Source organism: Durio zibethinus, chromosome 7 (genome assembly GCF_047325235.1).
Source record: "Durio zibethinus cultivar Kanyao isolate XHJ-2024 chromosome 7, ASM4732523v1, whole genome shotgun sequence".
Taxonomy (NCBI): domain Eukaryota; kingdom Viridiplantae; phylum Streptophyta; class Magnoliopsida; order Malvales; family Malvaceae; genus Durio; species Durio zibethinus.
Window position 1 is genome coordinate 24130699 of NC_143168.1, and position 19491 is coordinate 24150189.

Sequence of the window (19491 nt, forward strand, 5' to 3'; positions counted from 1 at the left end):
AAATTTTGAGATTTTTTGAATTTCTTAAGTTTTAATAAATTTTTCATTTTTATAATTTCTAAAACTATTTGATATTTTTAATTTTTCATATTTTTTAAAATATTCCAAAATTTTTTAAAAAGTTTTTTAGAATTTTTAAAAACCTGTTTTAATTTTCTATTAGTGTTGATGTAACAATTGATATTATAGCATTGTTTAGATTTCTTTTGACAGATATCAACATTTTATTAGCTGTTTATGCTAAGTCAATAAATTAAGTAACAGCATTAAATCAAAATAATAAAGTGGATAACGGAATAAAAAATTGAATACTTATTAATAATTTAATTTCTTTAAGCACCAATTGACAAAAAATATATAATACATAGGTTAATTTTATATTTAACCCTAATTTTTAACTGTATCTTATATGACCAGGAGTTGCGGCGGCAGGTTTAGTTAGCAACTTGGATTTATGCCAAAGTCAACAAGATGGCTTCATGTTGTATTTTAGTACTACAACAGACATAATATAATGACAGAAATGACTACTTCCACGACAAAACTGTGTGTTGATGTAAGCATAGGGATAGGGAATTCGATGGGTAGACATGGGTAGTAGTTGAAGAACAATTCATCAGAAATTTAGAAGGAAAAAAAAAATCGAAGCAGACTTGGTAAATCTCTCTTTTGCTTCATGAAAATGAGAAATTATAGACTTGTTCAAAGACTCCAGTTAATCTATAAATAGGCATGTTCTTACGCAAAGTTTCTCATCCCTTCCAAAGCAATCAAACTTACAAGATTTTAAGCTAGAAATTACATTATCACAATGAAAGGTGCTCATTTCCTCTTAGCAATTTCTCTCTTGGCTCTGGCTTCCTCATTTGCCTATGCATCTGATCCTAGCCCTCTCCAGGATTTCTGTGTCGCCATCAATGACACCAAGGATGGTGGTATGTTCTATTTTTCTCTGTTATTCTTAAACTTACTTCAAATATGTGCCTAAAACAAAGCAACTCAGTAGGAAGCAAAATTTCTGGGCAGAAAAACTATCTAAAACAGTCTATAAGCGTTGCATGGAATAATGAAAATAACATTTTTGCTCTTCATATATGCAGTGTTTGTTAATGGGAAGTTCTGCAAGGATCCAAAGCTTGCCAAAGATGAAGACTTCTTCTTTTCAGGGCTCAACATCCCAAGAAACACATCAAATCCAGTGGGATCAACTGTGACTCCAGTCAATGTTGCCCAAATACTAGGACTTAACACTCTTGGCATCTCATTGGCTCGACTTGACTTTGCACCCGACGGTGGCCTAAACCCCCCTCACACTCACCCTCGTGCCACGGAAATTCTAGTCGTTGTGGAGGGCACACTTTACGTTGGCTTTGTTACATCCAACCCAGATAATCGTCTCATCACCAAAGTCCTATACCCTGGAGATGTGTTTGTTTTCCCTATTGGCCTCATTCACTTCCAGTTCAATGTGGGGAAAACCAATGCTGTTGCCTTTGCTGCTTTTGGCAGCCAGAATCCTGGTGTCATTACAATAGCCAATGCAGTGTTTGGAGCAAACCCACCCATTAATCCCGATGTTCTTGTCAAGGCCTTCCAATTGGACAAGAACGTGGTGAAAAATCTTCAGTCCAAATTCTGGTGGGCTAACAATTAAGGAGAGGATTTATTGAATCATACTTGAATTGGTGGATAATGTTTGACCTGTTTGCCTCATTATAGTAACGATTTATATTTTGCAAAAGAAAAAAAATAAATGCTTATGTAAGCCTCTTTGTCAAGTATTGGATATTAATATTATTAATTATTATTATATTACTTTTACTAAATGGTTTGTTTTTCAAATTTTTAGTATATTTAAAGTTTTGCAAATATAAAATAATTAAAAATTAAAGATTGAAATGACAACAAAAAGAATATTAATTGTAATAAATATTTGAAGTTATTGGACGTCGTTGTCTTAAATACTAGAAAACTTTGACCTTTTTTATGCAAAATATATGGCGGTTTTTTTTTATTTTTCATTCAAGTCAAATAGTCATTTTCATGATTAATGTTACATGCCTCCCTTCTTTTATGACGTCATAATAATATATTTGTATGAATTTAATGATATCTACTAATTATTCATGCATGGAGTAATGCTTTTTGGATCAACTCATGTAAGCCAACTATTGAATCCAATGGCATTCATGGATTGTTCAATCAATTTATAAATAAATTTTTTTAATTTGAACCATTAAATTATTTCAATATTAAGAGAAAATAAAGTAAAATAACATTTTTTTTTTTATTTTTAGGATTGTTTTCCTTTTTAAAGGACAAAAAGGTAGTGAATCTTGTATTATTGATTTTAGGCAAAAAAAAAAAAAAAGAAGGTAAAGTCATTGAAACAATTCTTTTAATGTTCTCATCACATAGTTAAACAATTACATGCTTTAAGTGGAGGAAAAACAAATGTTTTTGTTTTTTTCTTTGAAAAAGGGAAAAAGCAATTTCTATTATTTCTTGATGAGTCACTTTAATTGTTAGCCCAATATTTTAGTCTTTTATATATCACAACAGGAAGTATTGTATACGCATCTCTCCCTCACAATTGCAAAATCATTGTTATGCAACTTTGAAAGTTAATTCTTTTCTTCAACCATAGAAAATGCATAAACTTATACGATTTTCGTTATTCTTTCCAATGTGGGAAGGGAAAATTAAATTTGTTCCTATTTATTTTAACTATATTTTTTTCCTCTTCATGGTTGAAGCACTTGAGAGACTCGTTGTTTTGCCTTCATATTTTCGTAACACCCTTTCTATCCCCTCATAGTTCCCACTCTACCTCTCTCTTCAATCTCCACCTAAATGTATTTTCTTTGCTTGTTTAAAATGGATATCAAACCATTCCTTTATAAACACTACTTGTTTATGATGAATACCAAAATCATGAGGTATTGTAGATATCCTAATTTGTCTAGGGTTGTAATGGTGTTAAAAAATATATAAAAAAAAAAAGAAAGAAAAATTAGGAAAAGTTTGGGGTGGTTGAGTTGGTATAAAATTATTTCTTTGGGATTATAAAATTTGGGTTAAAATTAGAGTTGAAGTGAAATTAAAACCTTTTTTGGTTTAAGGTTCTCATAATTTAAACCCTATAAATATGAACCTTGATTCAAGGAAAAAAATAGTAAAAATGAGTAGAGATATACAAAGCAAAAAAGAAGAGAGAGAGAGTCAAAAAAATTAAGAGTTTTTTTTTAATATAGTTTTTTCTTGTGTTTTGGGTTTAGATAATTAGGATTTTCTTTTGAAAATTTTGTGTTAGAGAAAGGAGTTGAGAAGAAACACAAAAAGGAGATATTCAACGAAAAGTTTTGGCAACAAAATTTTTTAGGGTTTCAGAGAAATAAGAAAAAAGACAAGGTAAGTGCTATTTTTTTCTTCTTTATTTGTATATTTATTTATGTTACTTAGTAGATTCTCTTTTTTTATTTAAAATAAACTTTTATAATAAATTTTCAACCTTACCAATATATTGGAGGGTTCAAATTTGTTAAAATAAATGTTTAAATAAAATGCCTTACCAACATATTAGAAGGCAATAAGATCTTTGAAATAAGATTTTATTAACATATTGGAGAACCTTATTAATTTATGAAAAATAATTTTTAAAAAAAGTTTTAATAAAGTCTTATCAATATATTGGAGAGCAATTTGATTTTTTTTAAGATAAGGTTTTACTAACATATTGGAGAACCTTATGATTGTTAAATAAAGATTAATTTTTAGAAAAGAAATAATTGCCATAAAATCCTACTAATATATCGAAGGATAATTTCTACCAAAAAATCTTACCAACATATCAGAGGATATTTCTAAAAATAAAGAGTTTTTTTATCCATAAAAATTAGATTTTACAAAAATGAATCCGATGATGGAACATCTTTAAAGTGTGACAAATAGTCTCCTTAAATACTCATTAGCTGAGGGGATGTTCTTGAATTATTTCCAACATATTGGAGTAATTTAACGATAATTTTCGATATTAAATTATTTGGTAGGATAACACGAAATTAAATTGGTACCATCATTTGGATGGGGGATGTGGGGGTGCTGTAATAGGGATATAATTGAGCGAATTTGATCCAATATAGTATTAAGTTAAAGCTCGAGCTCGACTCAAAATTTTAAGCTCAAAACTCAACTTGAGCTTGATGGAGTTTTTTTTTTTTTTAACTTGAGCTTGACTTGAGATAAAAATCAAGCCACTCGAACTCGCTCGATTGGGCTTGATTGACTTGTAAAAATAAGCTCGATTTTTATACTCTACAAAAATTTAATTATTTGTAATTAAGCTCAAACTTGAGTTTGAGATATTTTATTAATTAAAATAAGTAAAATATAGTAAAATATAAAAGCTTAATTAGACTTGCAAGCTATTCAAGTCGAATATAAAAATGTTCAAATTCGGCCCGATCGATAAGTCAAGCTATTTGAACTTGAGCTCGACTCAATAATGATCGAGTCAAATTCATTTTTTATTTGAGTCAAACTTGAATAACTTGCGAGTACTAATGTATCATTTCTACCTATATTCTATAATCTTGCTCACATGTAACCATACTCCTAAACCTAATTTTGGTTTCTTAGATATGAATCAATTAGGTGGTCAATCACACCTTAATAAAAGATTGATGGCAACTTCTTCGGTTGTATCTAGCTATGGATTTACGAATTTATAGATTATGACAAACATGTTATGATAGATGCAACCGACGACTTCATGGTTAGGCCTTTACTTGTGATTGTTGCAAGTTTTGGTTAGATCCATCTTATGTTGAGCAATAACTGCCTCGAAACAGATTCTCTCCATTTCAAACACCAACTTTTTTTGTAATTAGGGTTGGCAATGGGTCGGGTCGAGATGATTTTTTGCTCACCCTAAACCTGACCTGAAAATTTTTTATTAGTTTTTATACCCAAATCTGACTCGATCCGACAGTATATAAACCATACTCGACCTAAAGTTAATAAAATATTATTTTTTAAAATATAAAATATTATTTTTTTATATATAAATTTATAATTATATAATTATATATAAATAAAAAATTAAAAAAGTAATTAAAAAATAATTTTTAATATAATTTCGGGTTGGGTTTGCCTAAAACCCAAACCTGACCCGACCCTAAGTTTTTGTTAATAATACCTGACCCAACCCGAAACTTGATTTTCAAAAAAAGAAAAAAATCGACCTTATGAGGTCACGTCGAGTCGAAACTCGTCGGGCTCGGGTTGGGCTGCCAACCCTATTTCTACAATCCCAAGTTTGATGGTTACAATTTCATTTATGATAAATGTTTTGCTTTTTTGTTGTAGTTTTAACCCTGATCTTATATGTGCGTCTTTAACTAATAGTCAAAACCTCAATAGACCAAAAGTTCTAAAGGCTTAGGCAAAATGATTAAGCATTTCTGCCAAATGCATTTCTTGACCATTTTCAACTATAGCATGGTCATGAAGGAGTATGAATATTGTTGTAATTGATATGAAAAGCCTCTATCAAGACTGTCCTATAGTTGTCATCAATGTCTTGTTAAGTTTTTTATACATTAATCATGCTTGATTAAGATACCAAACAAAATCTTACAACACCCTTTCCATCCTCACACCCTTTATGGATACATGACAGCTACAATTTCAATGTCAATTGCAATGCCTTTAACTTAAAATTTGGCTACAGTGAAAACATCTACATTTTTCATATGTGCAATTTTCATCTTCATGTTCTTTACAATAAACTCAAACCCTCCCTAAAACATGAATGCCACAAGCACAACCTTACTTATTTCCAAAGCACATATAAAAAAATTAAGTTCAAATGCAACAAGTGTTCATATTTTTTTACCAAGCATGTTGAAAGGAGCTTTTTTTACCATTGTGTGGAATGCAATTTCAATATTCATTTTGACTATTTAATACCATCTACTTTTATACATAAGTATCATAAACATTTTCTCATAGCTATGAAATCATTTCAAGAAGATGATTGCAAAAAATACTATTGTGATATTTGTAAGGAAAAATGAAATCCAAATCATCATGTTTATTATTGTAAAGAATGTTTAGTTATTACTCATATTGATGTACACTCGAAAAGGTAAGCACACTGATTAGTCTCTTTTAAGGTAATTTAACTATATGATATACTAAACGTTTGCATATAGAGGGAAAATAAAAAGAAACACTGAACTTAAAAGTGTTACGCTCAATGTTCTTAGTTATTGGACATAAAATTTAACTATGGACCACATTTTGGCTTGGAGCATGAAGGAACACAACCAGGGGTGAAGCCAAATGGGCAAGCAGAGGCCACATTCCCTAAAAAAATTTTCTCCTCTCTTATGCTACAGTGTCCAATCCCACCAAAGTACTTACTTTGGCCCCCTTCCCTTTTGAAAATACTATTTAGCACCATTTTTACCCAATTCCTACATTCGCCCTTGAACATAACATGGTGATACAACATCATAAACCCATGCTTAGGTAGGTGAATCAACATGAGAAGCAATTATTATGAGTAATATCATATTATTTTTTTGGGTGAATTCTCTTAATTGTGTCTATTTTGGTTTGTCTAAAGATTGAATATTTTAATCATTAATAACCCTAGACCTTCAAATAGGTACAAATGTTACAAATGTTTATATTTTTTTGCCAGAAATATGAAAGAGGGCACTTTCTACTATAGTATGCTATGATATTTCAACATTCATTTTAACTATTTAATATCATCTATTTTTATATATAAATACCATAGACATTCTCTCACAATTATGAATTCATTTCAAGAAGATGATAGCTAAATATATTATTGTGATATTTGCGAGAAACAAAGAAATCCAAAACATCCATTTCATTATTGTAAAGAATGCACATATGTTGCTCATGTTGAATGCATACTTGACAAGGTAAATGCATTATTACTCAAATTATAAACACCTTTCATTGAAAAACTTTCATTTTTGTAATTTCTAAAACGAGTTATCCACAACATTGAAAAAAATTAAGTCATTTAAATTTTCAATTTTTTTAATAGGTTGAAAAATTCAATTTTAATTTTATTTTTAATGATTATGAAACATGTAACTCGGTAGAAAAAGTTCTATCCTCAATTCTCCAGTGCATTGATATAAAATTGGACTATGGATCACATTATGAGCACAAAGAAACATAGCAGAATGGTGTAGCATTTCAAGCTTCTAGGCTAATTGAGATTGATAGACATAATTGTTGTAAAGATTCTGGGACAACCAGACGTAAAGAATTTTTAAAGTCGAAAAAAAAAAGAGTTGCCACCAATCTTTTTTAGGGTGTGAGTGGCCACCCAAAAGTTTATCTTTTTAGATAAACAATAAAAAAAACGTTTAAAGTTTATCAAAAAAATAAATTTTGATTTACAAAAATCAGGTTTTGAATTTGGGAATCAGTTACGTGTGGGGAAGGATTAGCACCTCTACAATGCCCATAAATTAGTACCAATTAATCATGTGCTATTTTTGGTGTTGGATGAAACGGTTTTGATTTGAAATTTAATAATAATCCCCTTTTATTATTTTAGAAAAAGAAAATTAATTTATCAAAATTCTTTATTTAGGAGTATCGAGAAAATCTTTAAGTTAAAGAATTATCTTAAAATTGTCTAACATTTCGGCAAAACTTTAAAGATAATGCTTTTAACTGATATATACCACGGCAACCCTTGAAAATGAAAACAACATTCTTTGGGAAAGATAATTGTTGATAACTCTCTAACATCTAGGCTGAGTACCAAGAATTGTTTCCCTCGAGATATTATTTTTATTTTATTTTATAACTTCGCATTTTTAAAATAAAAATATTTTATGCGAAAAAAATAAATGAGGGTGTTATCAGATAGCAAGTAAAAATTAAAGATAAAGAAATGCAAACGACTGTAAACAATAACAAATAAATGCCTGTAAGCCAATAAGTGTTGTGTATGATGATGAAATGCAAATTTGAAATTGGATTCTTAAATATAATGAGACAACCTTGACTCTCCAATATCTAGGCGGAGCTTAGGTGTGACTATTCATATTTAAGATCCTATTTTATTATTATATTATATTTATTCCATTATTAAAGCAAATTAAGGACTCACATGAAAATTTTAATGAAATAAAGTTTCTTAAATACCCTATCATCTAGGCGGCATTTGAGAACAAATTATTTTAAGTGAGATTTTTGCATGTATCCTTAGAGTTTCAGAATGGTTTGAACATACATATGGGATGAGTTTTAAAAGTTTTGTAACTTTTGGGTGATGATTCAGGATTGCATACCAAATTTAGGGTTTTAGGTTTTGAATTTTAAGAAATAAAGTTTTAAGTTTTGGATTTTGGATTTTAAAGTTTTGGTTTGAGTTTTAAGGGTTTGAGGGTTTGGTTTTTAGGGTTTAAAAAAAACGAAGACATCTCTAAAAATCTCTAATATCTAAGTGGATTTTCGAAGCAAGTTCGATTTTATAATTTTTAAAAATTAATTAAATTTTTTCATATATTTCTTTTTTATGAAAACTTATTATTATTATTATTATTATTATTATTATTATTATTATTATTAATTTTACTATTGTTTTATTATTTATTACTTTTTTATACTTTTAAAAATTTTTTTTATAATTCCCCAATATCTGGGTGAAATTATTATTTAAAACACAATTATATTCCCTCCAACATTTAGGTAGGGAAAATTTTTTTTATAATTCATTTTATAGGCATTTTATATATTTATTATTATTATTATTATTATTATTTATTTTGTAAGGTTTATTTTTAAAATTAGCAAAATTATAAAAAATTTTAGCTTTATACTCATTGTTTATTTTTATCTTTATTATTTATTATTATAAAACAACAAAAATTTATTTTTACAAATTTAAACATTTTGATATGCATAAATAATAATAATAAATTTTAAAATAAGAAAAATAATATTAAAAAATTTCAAAAAATTCAAAAAAAAAACTTGAATCAGACTGGTTAATGGTCCGATCAATGCTGGTTCGTTCAATTCACGATTCGACCTAGTTGAACCAGCTGAAGGGTGGTTTGGTGAATGGTTTAGTTGAACAGTTTAGAGCTAGCTGAAGGATGTGTTACCAGGTCAGGTCATACGGATCCCTAGTTGGGTCCGGGTTCATGCACGAATCCTCATTGGCCTTAAACGGCGTCATTTTGGGCTTTACTCTTCTATATAAAACCAAAAAATTTTTTAACTCATTTTATCCTTTATGGTAAAAAAAATTTTAGAGCTCTAGATAGAGATCAACGGGTTGTGCCGGTGTCTCACCTCCGGTCATGGTGTTGTGGTGCCGGTTGTTGTCCAGTATCATCGCCGGTGGACATCGCCAATGGTTGAAAAGTGCCAAAAACTTTCAAAAAATCTCCTTAATGCACTATTTCCATATCTAGTATTCTTTTTGGCAGGAACAATCTCGGTCGATGTAGATCGGGGTTTGAAGCTTCAAATTTTCCTTTCTTTTCTTTTTTTTTTCTTTTTTTTTAAATATAACTGATAATGATTTTTGTTTTTATAGGTGGCTTGGTGCTGGGTTCCTTCCTATGAGGAGGGCTATTTGTTTTTTTTTTGTTTTTTTTATGGATTTTTTATTGTTTCCTGGAGGGTGCTGGGTTTTTGGGTAGGCTAAGATCGAGGGTGCCTGGTGAAAGGTCTTATGGGGTGTTTGGAGATTGGGACTTTAAGAGTTTGGGCATGTGAAGGGCTGGGTCGTTTGGGTGTGAGAGCTTGGGTTTTTTTTTTTTTTTTAGGCATTGGAGAGCTTAGGATTTTTGGGTGTCCCAAAGTTGGGGGTTTCTCCTTTTGGTCCAAGAATGAAGCTAGGTTTTTTAAAGGGCTGGGTGTTTAGGAGATGGGTGGAGTAGGTGGTGGCTGGTGATGGTTCTAGCAGTGCAGGGTATGACCAAGGATTGGCTTAGAAGAGTGGGTATGATGGGGGTTGGGAATGGTGGTGGCAAAAGCAAGTGGATAGGATGGTGTCGTGCAAGGCACCATCCTTATCCCTGTCCCATCTTTTTCTATTTTTCTTTTCTTTTCTTTTTTTTAACAACATTAAACCAATATTAATATTTTATTATTAATTTTTTTCTATTATTAATTTTTTGTTATAATTATTAATAATTTTAATATTAATAAGCAAAAACAACAAACGTGATTTAAAGCTTCGATAGACACGAACAAAATTCAATGTCTACAACAATTACTCCATTTCATCCATCTATGCATAATCTAGTCCTTGAGAATTTTATGCCCACTTACAAAAACATAAAATGTAGCCATGCATGCCACTCAAAAACCTCAGGTCCAGCCTATTATTGATTTCAATGTCGACTTTATCTTCATGAATCTTGCCTTGGAAAAGTACCATGAGAGATTAACCTTCCATTCCACCCACTCCACGCCCTAGCTCTACACTTATATATCTTGGGGGAATTAATTGTAGATAGCGACTATCTTGCCTGCAAATACCCAATCTTTGAAAAGTGCTGCTATAGTTGATTACAATGCAATATCTACCTCAATTTCTCATGTGCTAATTCCTTAAAGCGTCCTCTAAGATCAAAGTCTCACTCCCACAATTTTACCTTTTTCAAATGGATAAACTTATATTCTCCTATGTAAGTAAATTTTTATTTCTTTGTCTTATCTATAACAAATGTTATAAATTTTTGGGAGAAAAGTCTATGTACCATTGCACTGAGTGTGATCTAAATTTTTATTTGAAATGTGTCAATGTTCTATATAAAGCTAATTTTAGATGTCACAGTTATCCTCTAGTTCTTAATGATCTTTTGTGAAAGATGATTCAAGAGAATATTATTGCAACGTATGTGAAGAAAAAAAAAGATGCAAGAGAAGGTGTCTAGGATTGTAAAAAATGTCATGAACTACTTGTTGCTCACACAGAATGTGGGGTTAAAGATAATATGTTAGCTTGTGGCTTGAAAATTTATCATGCATTTAATTGGTACTTGCAGTTATTGGTAATGTACTGATTTGGTGCATGCAAATCAATGTTTTAGCAACTTTCGATGCATAGTTCGATTCACATGCACCAAATTAATCACTTATTTGTTATGTATTTTTGTTAAACATAAATTTATTGAATGATTTTATAGCCTATTTAAGCTGATTATTGAAAGATTTTAATAGTGCATGTGTTTTTGGACCAATTTTATAGTACTTGAGATATGAATGTTATAAAAAAGAAGAAAGTGTAGCAGCGATAAAGGCTAGGAATGGAAGTTGGGGATCCGTTCGAATCATGCAGCTGCTCTTTTGTGCAATCAGTAGTAGCATAATATCAAGAGCGAGAGAGCTGGATATCTTTTTGCCAACAAGAAGAAGATGACAAAAACAAACGCTAAATGCTTACGATCATAATAACAAAGGCAAATTTTCAATTTAACAATTAACTCTTGAGTGTTTTCTGAATTAAAGTTATTATTTTTAATGTGATTTAATTTAAAATTAAACAGTTTTAGATATGTTCAAATAAAAACTTCTTAATGGGAGTGTTTTACATGCGCCGTTAGGTTTTTTATCAATGAAATACTAATTTCTTCATAATTTCAGCGAAAAAAAAGAAAGTAAACTATACCTAAGTATTAAAAAAAAAACCAAACAAAATCAAATTAGTTCTTCAAGCATTTCGTCAAAATTAGTCAACTTTTGCAGTTATTTTTCTTCTAAACTCATAATTTTGGTGACATCTTGTAACGCCCCCATTCACACATCAGGAGGATGTATGGATAAGGAATGATATATATGTAGAGACTTAATCTCAAACTTGCGAGGTGCCTTTTGTGGGATAAAACCGTGAGACTTTCAGGTCAAAGCGGAAAATACCTCGCAGGTTGGGTGCGGGTCTCTACACATCTTGATGATATTATTAAGAGAACAAAGGCAAACAAAGCTAAAGTTTTGGTCAGAAAGATTTCTTGTAATCAGTAGTCAAGGAGAAGGATTGGGAGAAAGAATTCGACAGCCACAAAACCTAGCAAATTTTAACAATCAAGGAACTAAATAGCAATCTATAGAAAACAAAGGGAGTCACAAACACATAATCATCTAGTGGCAAATACAATCAGCAATTACCCAAAAGCAAACAATATAAGAAGAATCAAAACAAGACAATCACAATAATACAATAACACAATCATACTTAGAAAGCATTCAAAGCAAAAAAACAAAAAAAAAAAAAAACTACCAAGGGAGTTTTTGTTGAGTGTTTGGAGCATAGTGGGCTTACTTCTAGGTTTATATCAAAGAGGTGAAAGAGGAAATTTTCTAGTATTTTTAGTTTGTTTCGACAGTGTTAAGTGGTGGAGATAGTGGCGGCATTATTTGATTTTTGGTTTAGATTGAAGTGATCCTAGAGAGTTTTTGTAGAATATAATCCAACTAAAGGAGAGGGGAGACTAAAGAGAACAAATTTTTTTTTTTTTTTGTGCCACCAGTCACCGGCGATAGGAGGTGATGTATGCCAACTGACACAATGGAGTCTAGTTGGTTTCTGGGTTGAGGTAATTGAGATTCTTCATTTTCTTTGAGGCTAAAGAGAAGTTAGAGAATTCCATTTTAGAGAGAAAAAAAATATAAAAATGAGGTCTTGAAGAATTTTTTTTAGCTTGTGTATTTCTTACTAAACGGTGAGTTTGGAATGTAACATAGCCATTATTTAAATTGCGAAATAACAACCGTAATGCCTGCCACAGAGCCATTATTTGAATCCTTAGTAACAAATAAGTAGAGCATATTATTTCATTGTACTTGAATTGAAGTTGTAATTTGGTTGAGATTTTATCGCTTGGTTAAGCCAATTCCGTGTTCTATAGGACTCAATTTTGGACAATGTTGCGTAATCCTACTTCAAACACTAATCCTTTTCCATGAGAGATGCCTTCCTATTGTTGCAACATGTATTATATCAAATAATTTACTCAAAGCAGTTGGTTTGAGACATTCAACGTGGTTCCAAACTCATCATTCATGACTCATGAGAATTCTTGAATCAATTTTCTTCATTTTTTAACAAAGAAAACAATTTTTTGGGTAAAGAAAAATGCTTCTTTTCCCCACATATTTTGGCATATAATAGTAATTAAACCAGTTTCCTTTCCCCCCCATAGCTCTTCTTAGAACAAATTTATGAATAAACCCGTGCAAAGTAGAAACTACAGGCACGTTGGAATGGAGATTAATTTCATATTAGGTACCTAATATCAGTTCCAAACCTGTCTTAAACAATTTCTGGTGACCATTTAAAACAAAGGGAGGAAATGGTCTTAGAAGTAGCAGTCTTATGTACCTTTACTTGCCACGGGAAAGATTTGTTGTGCTTTATCTGGATTGTTGGTGGCTTAATGTCAATATTGTCACCTACCAATCTTTTATCGACTTTTCTTTATTTTTCTTTGATCAAGTAGTGCAAGAAATCTGACAATTTTCTTTTACCAATGTGCTTTGCTGATTAGTTCATTGCACACTTAAAGAACCAAGTTTCCTTTCAAAGTTCTCAAGCATGTGTTCGATATTCAATATTTATGTTAAATTTAGAAGAGTTCCAACAGATTCATCCACAATTCTCTGACTATATTGCTTCCAGAATCTTTTCTGAACTATTCTGGTCATGCTAACTAAACGGTGGAAATGATCAAAGAAACGTTTCAGTAAAGCAAGATTAAGTAATCTTACAAAAAAATCAATGCTTTCAATGTAATAAGCATTAATGTCATATCTTAAGTATCTATGAACATGTCAGAATAGACTTTTCAAACTGAGATTTTTCAGAGATAAAACAGAAGCTCCAAGCTTAACATAAATTTATTATATTTGTGCTCCGTGAAACATACTTTTTGGACATCAATTGATCAAGTTCTACGTAAAATTAGTTTGCCTGTTGCACCAAAATAATAAAGAATAAGTGAACGTGTAGAGAAAAAATTCGCCACCAAGAGAAACAAGTCTTTCCATGATCATTAATTAGTATTATATTTAGAAATTAGCATGATGAGATGAAAACAATATGCAATTTTAAGATGTTTTACTGTTAAATAAATAACAATATTCCACTTGGATGGTGAAAATTCAGGAATATGATATATGTTTTTAGACTGAATCATGACTACTTCCAAGACCAATTTTCAGTACTTTAAGCATATAATAACTGCGTAAAATGAGTAAAACCAAGAAGGATAAAAGAGTGGAATTATTTGAAAATAATTTTTCTTGAAAAGTTTTTACCTGCTAGTTAAGAAAAATAGTGACCAGGTCATTGGTTTCCATCTATAAATAGGTCTGTCTGTCATGCAAAGTTTCTCACTCTTCACCGAAGAAATATTAAACAACCAGCTAATTTTGGAATAAACATTGCTATTTCGCTGGTATATCATATTGAAAGGAAGTAACTATTTCTTTGTTGCTTTTGCCCTCTTGGGCTTTGCCTGCTCATTAGCCTCAGCCTTTGACCCTGATCCTCTCCAGGACTTTTGTGTGGCTCTCAAGGACACCGAGAATGGTGGTACGTAGGCAGTCAGTTTATGTTTTCAGGTTTTTTTCATGATCATGAAGCTAATAATGCCAGTTCTGAGGAACACTCAGCTTGGGAGCAATATTTTAATAAAATAACATTGCTAAAAGTTACTCTACCTTTGCATGGGATGATATATATCAACTAACATTTCTTTCGTGCAGTGTTTGTAAATGGGAAGTTCTGCAAGGACCCAAAGCTCGCAGTAGCAGATGACTTCTTCTTTTCTGGCCTCAACAAGCCAGGAAACACATCAAATCTAGTTGGATCAAATGTCACTACCGTCAATGTTGACCAAATACCAGGACTTAACACTCTTGGCATATCTTTGGCAAGACTTGACTTTGCACCTTATGGTGGTCTTAACCCTCCTCACATTCACCCCCGAGGAACTGAGATCCTAGTTGTTGTAGAGGGCACACTTTATGTTGGCTTTGTTACATCCAACCCAGACAACCGTCTCTTCACTAAAATTCTTAATCCTGGAGATGTTTTTGTTTTCCCAATTGGTTTGATTCACTTCCAGTTCAATATAGGGCAATCTAAGGCTGTTGCATTTGCTGGTCTCAGCAGCCAAAATGCTGGGGTTATCACTATTGCTAATGCAGTCTTTGGCTCAAACCCACCAATCAACCCGGATGTTCTCACAAAGGCTTTCCAGTTGGAGAAGAAACTGGTTACCTATCTTCAGTCCCGGTTCTAGTCAGATTAAAAAGTAACTTAAGAGCCAAAATAAAACCCCAGCAGTTTGTCGTTTGTTTTGAATAATGTTTTCATACTTTTTCCTCATTAAAGTCGTATTATTATTCTTAGTATCATACAATAAACAGGTTGGTTGATAATGTACCTCCCCAGAGTCCAGTCTCCTCTCTCCCTGTGATCATTCTGTGTGTGCAAATTGTAATATATAGTGCAATTTTCACTCTCTCTCCTGCTCTTGTGCGAACATGTATGCTTATATGCGTATGCAAGGTCCAAAGCAGGACAGAATTCTCACTCAAATGTGCATAAATTATACACAACCGCTTCATTTATGCCGCTTTTAGAAAATAGATCAAGTAACTTTCAAGCATTAAACCCTTTGTTCATTTGCAAGTCTCAAAACTTATAGCAAAAATAGGAGGTTAATTATCAAATGGTATCTAAGGTAAGCAATGAATAGTGACAAACAATGTCCAAAGAGGTGGAGATTTGGACAACTTGATTGTTTATGATTATAATCTCACAAATCAGTTTATACAGCATATAAAGACTTGAGATGAATTTGCTGATTTTTGGGGTTAGGTCAATTTCATATTCAATACTCCAGACACTGCCGTCCTCTGCAAGGTACACACAAAATCTACAATGATAATTCTGAAGGTGGAATTCCGTTAAATAAGTTTGCATGAAAGCCATGATTTTCAACTTAATTATAAAGCCATGCCAGCATGGCAATGTAAGCTATACCAGAAATTTATATTTGAACGAGGAGTGGCATAAGAAACCTGCCCAGGGCAGTTCAATGTTTAAACAGAGTCAAATGGCAAAGATTTTCAAGGACTTTTATCAACTTTATTTTTAGGGTTAAATATAAAAATGTTCTCTAAACTATATACTTTCTTTCAATTCTATATGTAAAAAAATAAAATTTTCAGTTTGGTGCTCTAGCTTTCATTTTGTCATCCACTTTCATACCTAAGATTAACACCGTTAGAAAATTTGATTACGTAGCATGAATATCAAATAAGATGTTAATACGTGTCAAAAATCTAGTTAGCATCATATCATCAATTGTCACATTAGCATTGAAAAAAATTATAAAATTTTCAAAAAAAAATTTTAAAATATAAATTAAAAAAATATGAAATATTTTAAAAAATTATAAAAAATTTTAAAACTGAAAATTTTTAAAAATATATGAAAAATTCAAAAATCAAAAAATATAAAAAATTTTAAGAAAAAAATTGGAAAAATTAAAAAAGTTTGAAATTTTCAAAAAAAAAAATGAAAACTTTAATAAGAATAAATTTTTCTTAAAATTAACAAAAATAAAAAAAAACTTAAAAAATTGAAAATAATAAAAATCTAAAATGTTTTGAAAAAATCTTAAAATTTTTACAAAATTGTAAAATTTTTTTCTTTTTTATGAATGTTACAATTTTAATTTTCATATATTTTAGAATTATTTAGAATTATTTTTAAATGTTTATTAAAAGTTTTAGGATTTTTATGTTTGATTTTACCAAATTTTTTAAAATTTTTAAGAATTTTTTTATAAATTTTTTGATAAAAAAAACTAGATTTCTTTTATTTTCAATTTTTTATGCTTTTGTGAATTTTCTAATTTTACTGAATTTTTAAAATTTTTATTTTTAAAACATTTTCTATTTTTTTGGATTTTTTTATTAAAAATTTGAGATTATTTTGAATTTTTTAAATTTAATAATTTTTTAATTTTTATAATTTCTAAAAGTATTTCATATTTTTAATTTTTATATCTTTTAAATTTTTTTTGAAAAATTTTTAGAACTTTATGAATTTTTTAAAATTTTTGAATTTTCTATTAACGTTGATGTGGCAATTGATAATGCAATATTGTTTAAATTTTTTTGACACGTATCAATATTTTATTAATTATTTATGTCAAGTTAACAAATCGATTAATGACATTGGTTCGAAGTAACAGATAATGAAATGAAATTTTAAATACCAATTGATAATTTTATTTTTTCAAGTATTAACTGACAAATAAATATGTAACACAGATTATTTTTATATTTAATTCTAATTTTTAATTGTATCTTACATGACCAGGAGTAGCGCCCGCGGCCTTAGTTATCAATCTTGGATTTATGCTAAAGTCAACAAAATGGTTTCATTCGGAACAAAAGATATAATTTAATGACAGAAATGACTACTTCCATAACAAAACTATGTGTTGATGTAAGCATGGGGATAAGCAATTCGCTGAGTAGACATGGGTAGTGGTTGAAGAACATGTCATCGGAAATTTAGAAGGAAAAAAGATCCACGCAGACTTGGTAAATCTTTCTTTTGCTTCCTGAAAATCAGAAATTATAGACTTGTTCAAAGACTCCAATTAATCTATAAATAGGCATGTTCTCGGGCAAAGCTTCTCATCCCTTCCAAAGCAATCAAACTTACAAGATTTTAAGCTAGAAATTACATTATCACAATGAAAGGTGCTCATTTCCTCCTAGCAATTTCTCTCTTGGCTCTGGCTTCCTCATTTGCCTATGCATTTGATCCTAGCCCTCTCCAGGACTTCTACGTCGCCATCAATGACGTCGCCATCAATGACTCCAAGGATGGTGGTATGTTCTATTTTTCTCTGTTATTCTCAAACTTACTTCAAATATGTGCCTAAAACAAAGCAACTCAGTAGGAAGCAAAATTTCTGGGCAGGAAAACTATCTAAAACAATCTATAAGCTTTGCATGGAATAATGAAATAACATATTTTTGCCCTTCATATATGCAGTGTTTGTTAATGGGAAGTTCTGCAAGGATCCAAAGCTTGCCAAAGCAGAAGACTTCTTCTTTTCAGGGATCAACATCCCAAGAAACAGATCAAATCCAGTGGGATCAACTGTGACTCCAGTCAATGTTGCCCAAATACTAGGACTTTAACACTCTTGGCATCTCATTGGCTCGACTTGACTTTGGACGGGACGGTGGCCTAAACCCCCCTCACACTCACCCTCGTGCCACGGAAATTCTAGTCGTTGTGGAGGGCACACTTTACGTTGGCTTTGTTACATCCAACCCAGATAATCGTCTCATCACCAAAGTCTTATACCCTGGAGATGTGTTCGTTTTCCCTGTTGGCCTCATTCACTTCCAGTTCAATGTGGGGAAAACCAATGCCGTTGCCTTTGCTGGTTTTAGCAGCCAGAATCCTGGTGTCATTACAATTGCCAATGCAGTGTTTGGATCAAACCCACCCATTAATCCTGATGTTCTTGTCAAGGCCTTCCAATTGGACAAGAACATGGTCAAAAATCTTTAGTCCAAATTCTGGTGGGCTAACAATTAAGGAGAGGATTTATTTAATCATACTTGAATTGATGGATAATGTTTGAGCTGTTTCGCTCATTATAGTAACGAATTATATTTTGCAAAAGAAAAATAAATGCTTATGTGCCCGTGCTTATGTTAGCCTCTATGCCAAGTATTGGATATCAATATTTTTAATTATTATTATATTACTTTTACTAAATGATTTGCTTTTCAAATTTTTAGTATATTTATGGCTTTGCGTATGCAAAATAATTAAAAATTAAAGTTTGAAATGGCAATAAAAGAAAATTAATTGTAATATTGGAGGCTGTTGTCTTAATTAGTTGAAAGTTTGGACTTATTTTATACAAAATATATGGTGGTGTTTTTTTTTTTTGTTTTCATTTATGTCAAATAGTTATTTTCAATGCTACTTGTCTCTCTACTTTTATGACATCATAATAATATATTTGTATGAATTTAATGAGATCTACTAATCATTCATGGAGTAATGCTTTTTGGAGCAACTCATGTAAGCCTACTATTGAATCTAATGACATTCATGGATTGGTCAATCAATTTATAAACAAAATTTTTGAAACAATAAATTATTTCAATGTTAGGAGAAATAAAAAAATGTAAAATAACTTTTTTAAAATTTTTAAGATTTTTTTAAAGGACAAGAAAATTGTTCATCCTCAAGTAAAAAAGATAGTGAATCTTGAATTATTGATTCGAGGCAAAAAAAAAAAAAAGCAAAGTCATTAAAAGAGATTTTCTTTTAATGTTCTCATCACATAGTTAAACAATTTCATACTTTAAATGGAGGAAAAACAAATGTTTTTGTTTTTTCTTTGAGGAAGGGAAAAA

The 19491-nt window shown here is 30.7% G+C and overlaps 1 protein-coding gene and 2 pseudogenes across 2 annotated transcripts; all 3 read left to right on the plus strand.

Annotated features, from left to right (window-relative positions):
- The first annotated feature begins 777 nt into the window (after positions 1-777).
- Positions 778-1778, plus strand: LOC149518216 (germin-like protein subfamily 1 member 13). Its single transcript, XM_089764369.1, has 2 exons — positions 778-935; positions 1101-1778. The coding sequence occupies exons 1-2, from the start codon at positions 812-814 to the stop codon at positions 1652-1654; spliced, it is 678 nt and encodes a 225-aa protein (XP_089620495.1). The 5' UTR covers positions 778-811; the 3' UTR covers positions 1655-1778.
- Positions 1779-14457: 12679 nt separating this feature from the next.
- LOC111277526 (germin-like protein subfamily 1 member 13 pseudogene) lies at positions 14458-15540 on the plus strand (annotated as a pseudogene). Its single transcript, XR_016343434.1, has 2 exons — positions 14458-14611; positions 14785-15540. The product of XR_016343434.1 is annotated as a germin-like protein subfamily 1 member 13 pseudogene (transcript).
- A 2258-nt stretch (positions 15541-17798) lies between these two features.
- On the plus strand, positions 17799-18658 carry LOC111277840 (germin-like protein subfamily 1 member 13; annotated as a pseudogene).
- The last annotated feature ends 833 nt before the right edge of the window (positions 18659-19491 follow it).

Excerpts from the sequence above, each read along its gene's own strand:
- LOC149518216 (XM_089764369.1), top strand. The coding sequence starts at position 812 with ATGAAAGGTGCTCATTTCCTCTTAGCAATTTCTCTCTTGGCTCTGGCT. Across the intron at positions 936-1,100 it reads CAATGACACCAAGGATGGTG|TGTTTGTTAATGGGAAGTTC; the intron begins GTATGTTCTATT and ends TCATATATGCAG.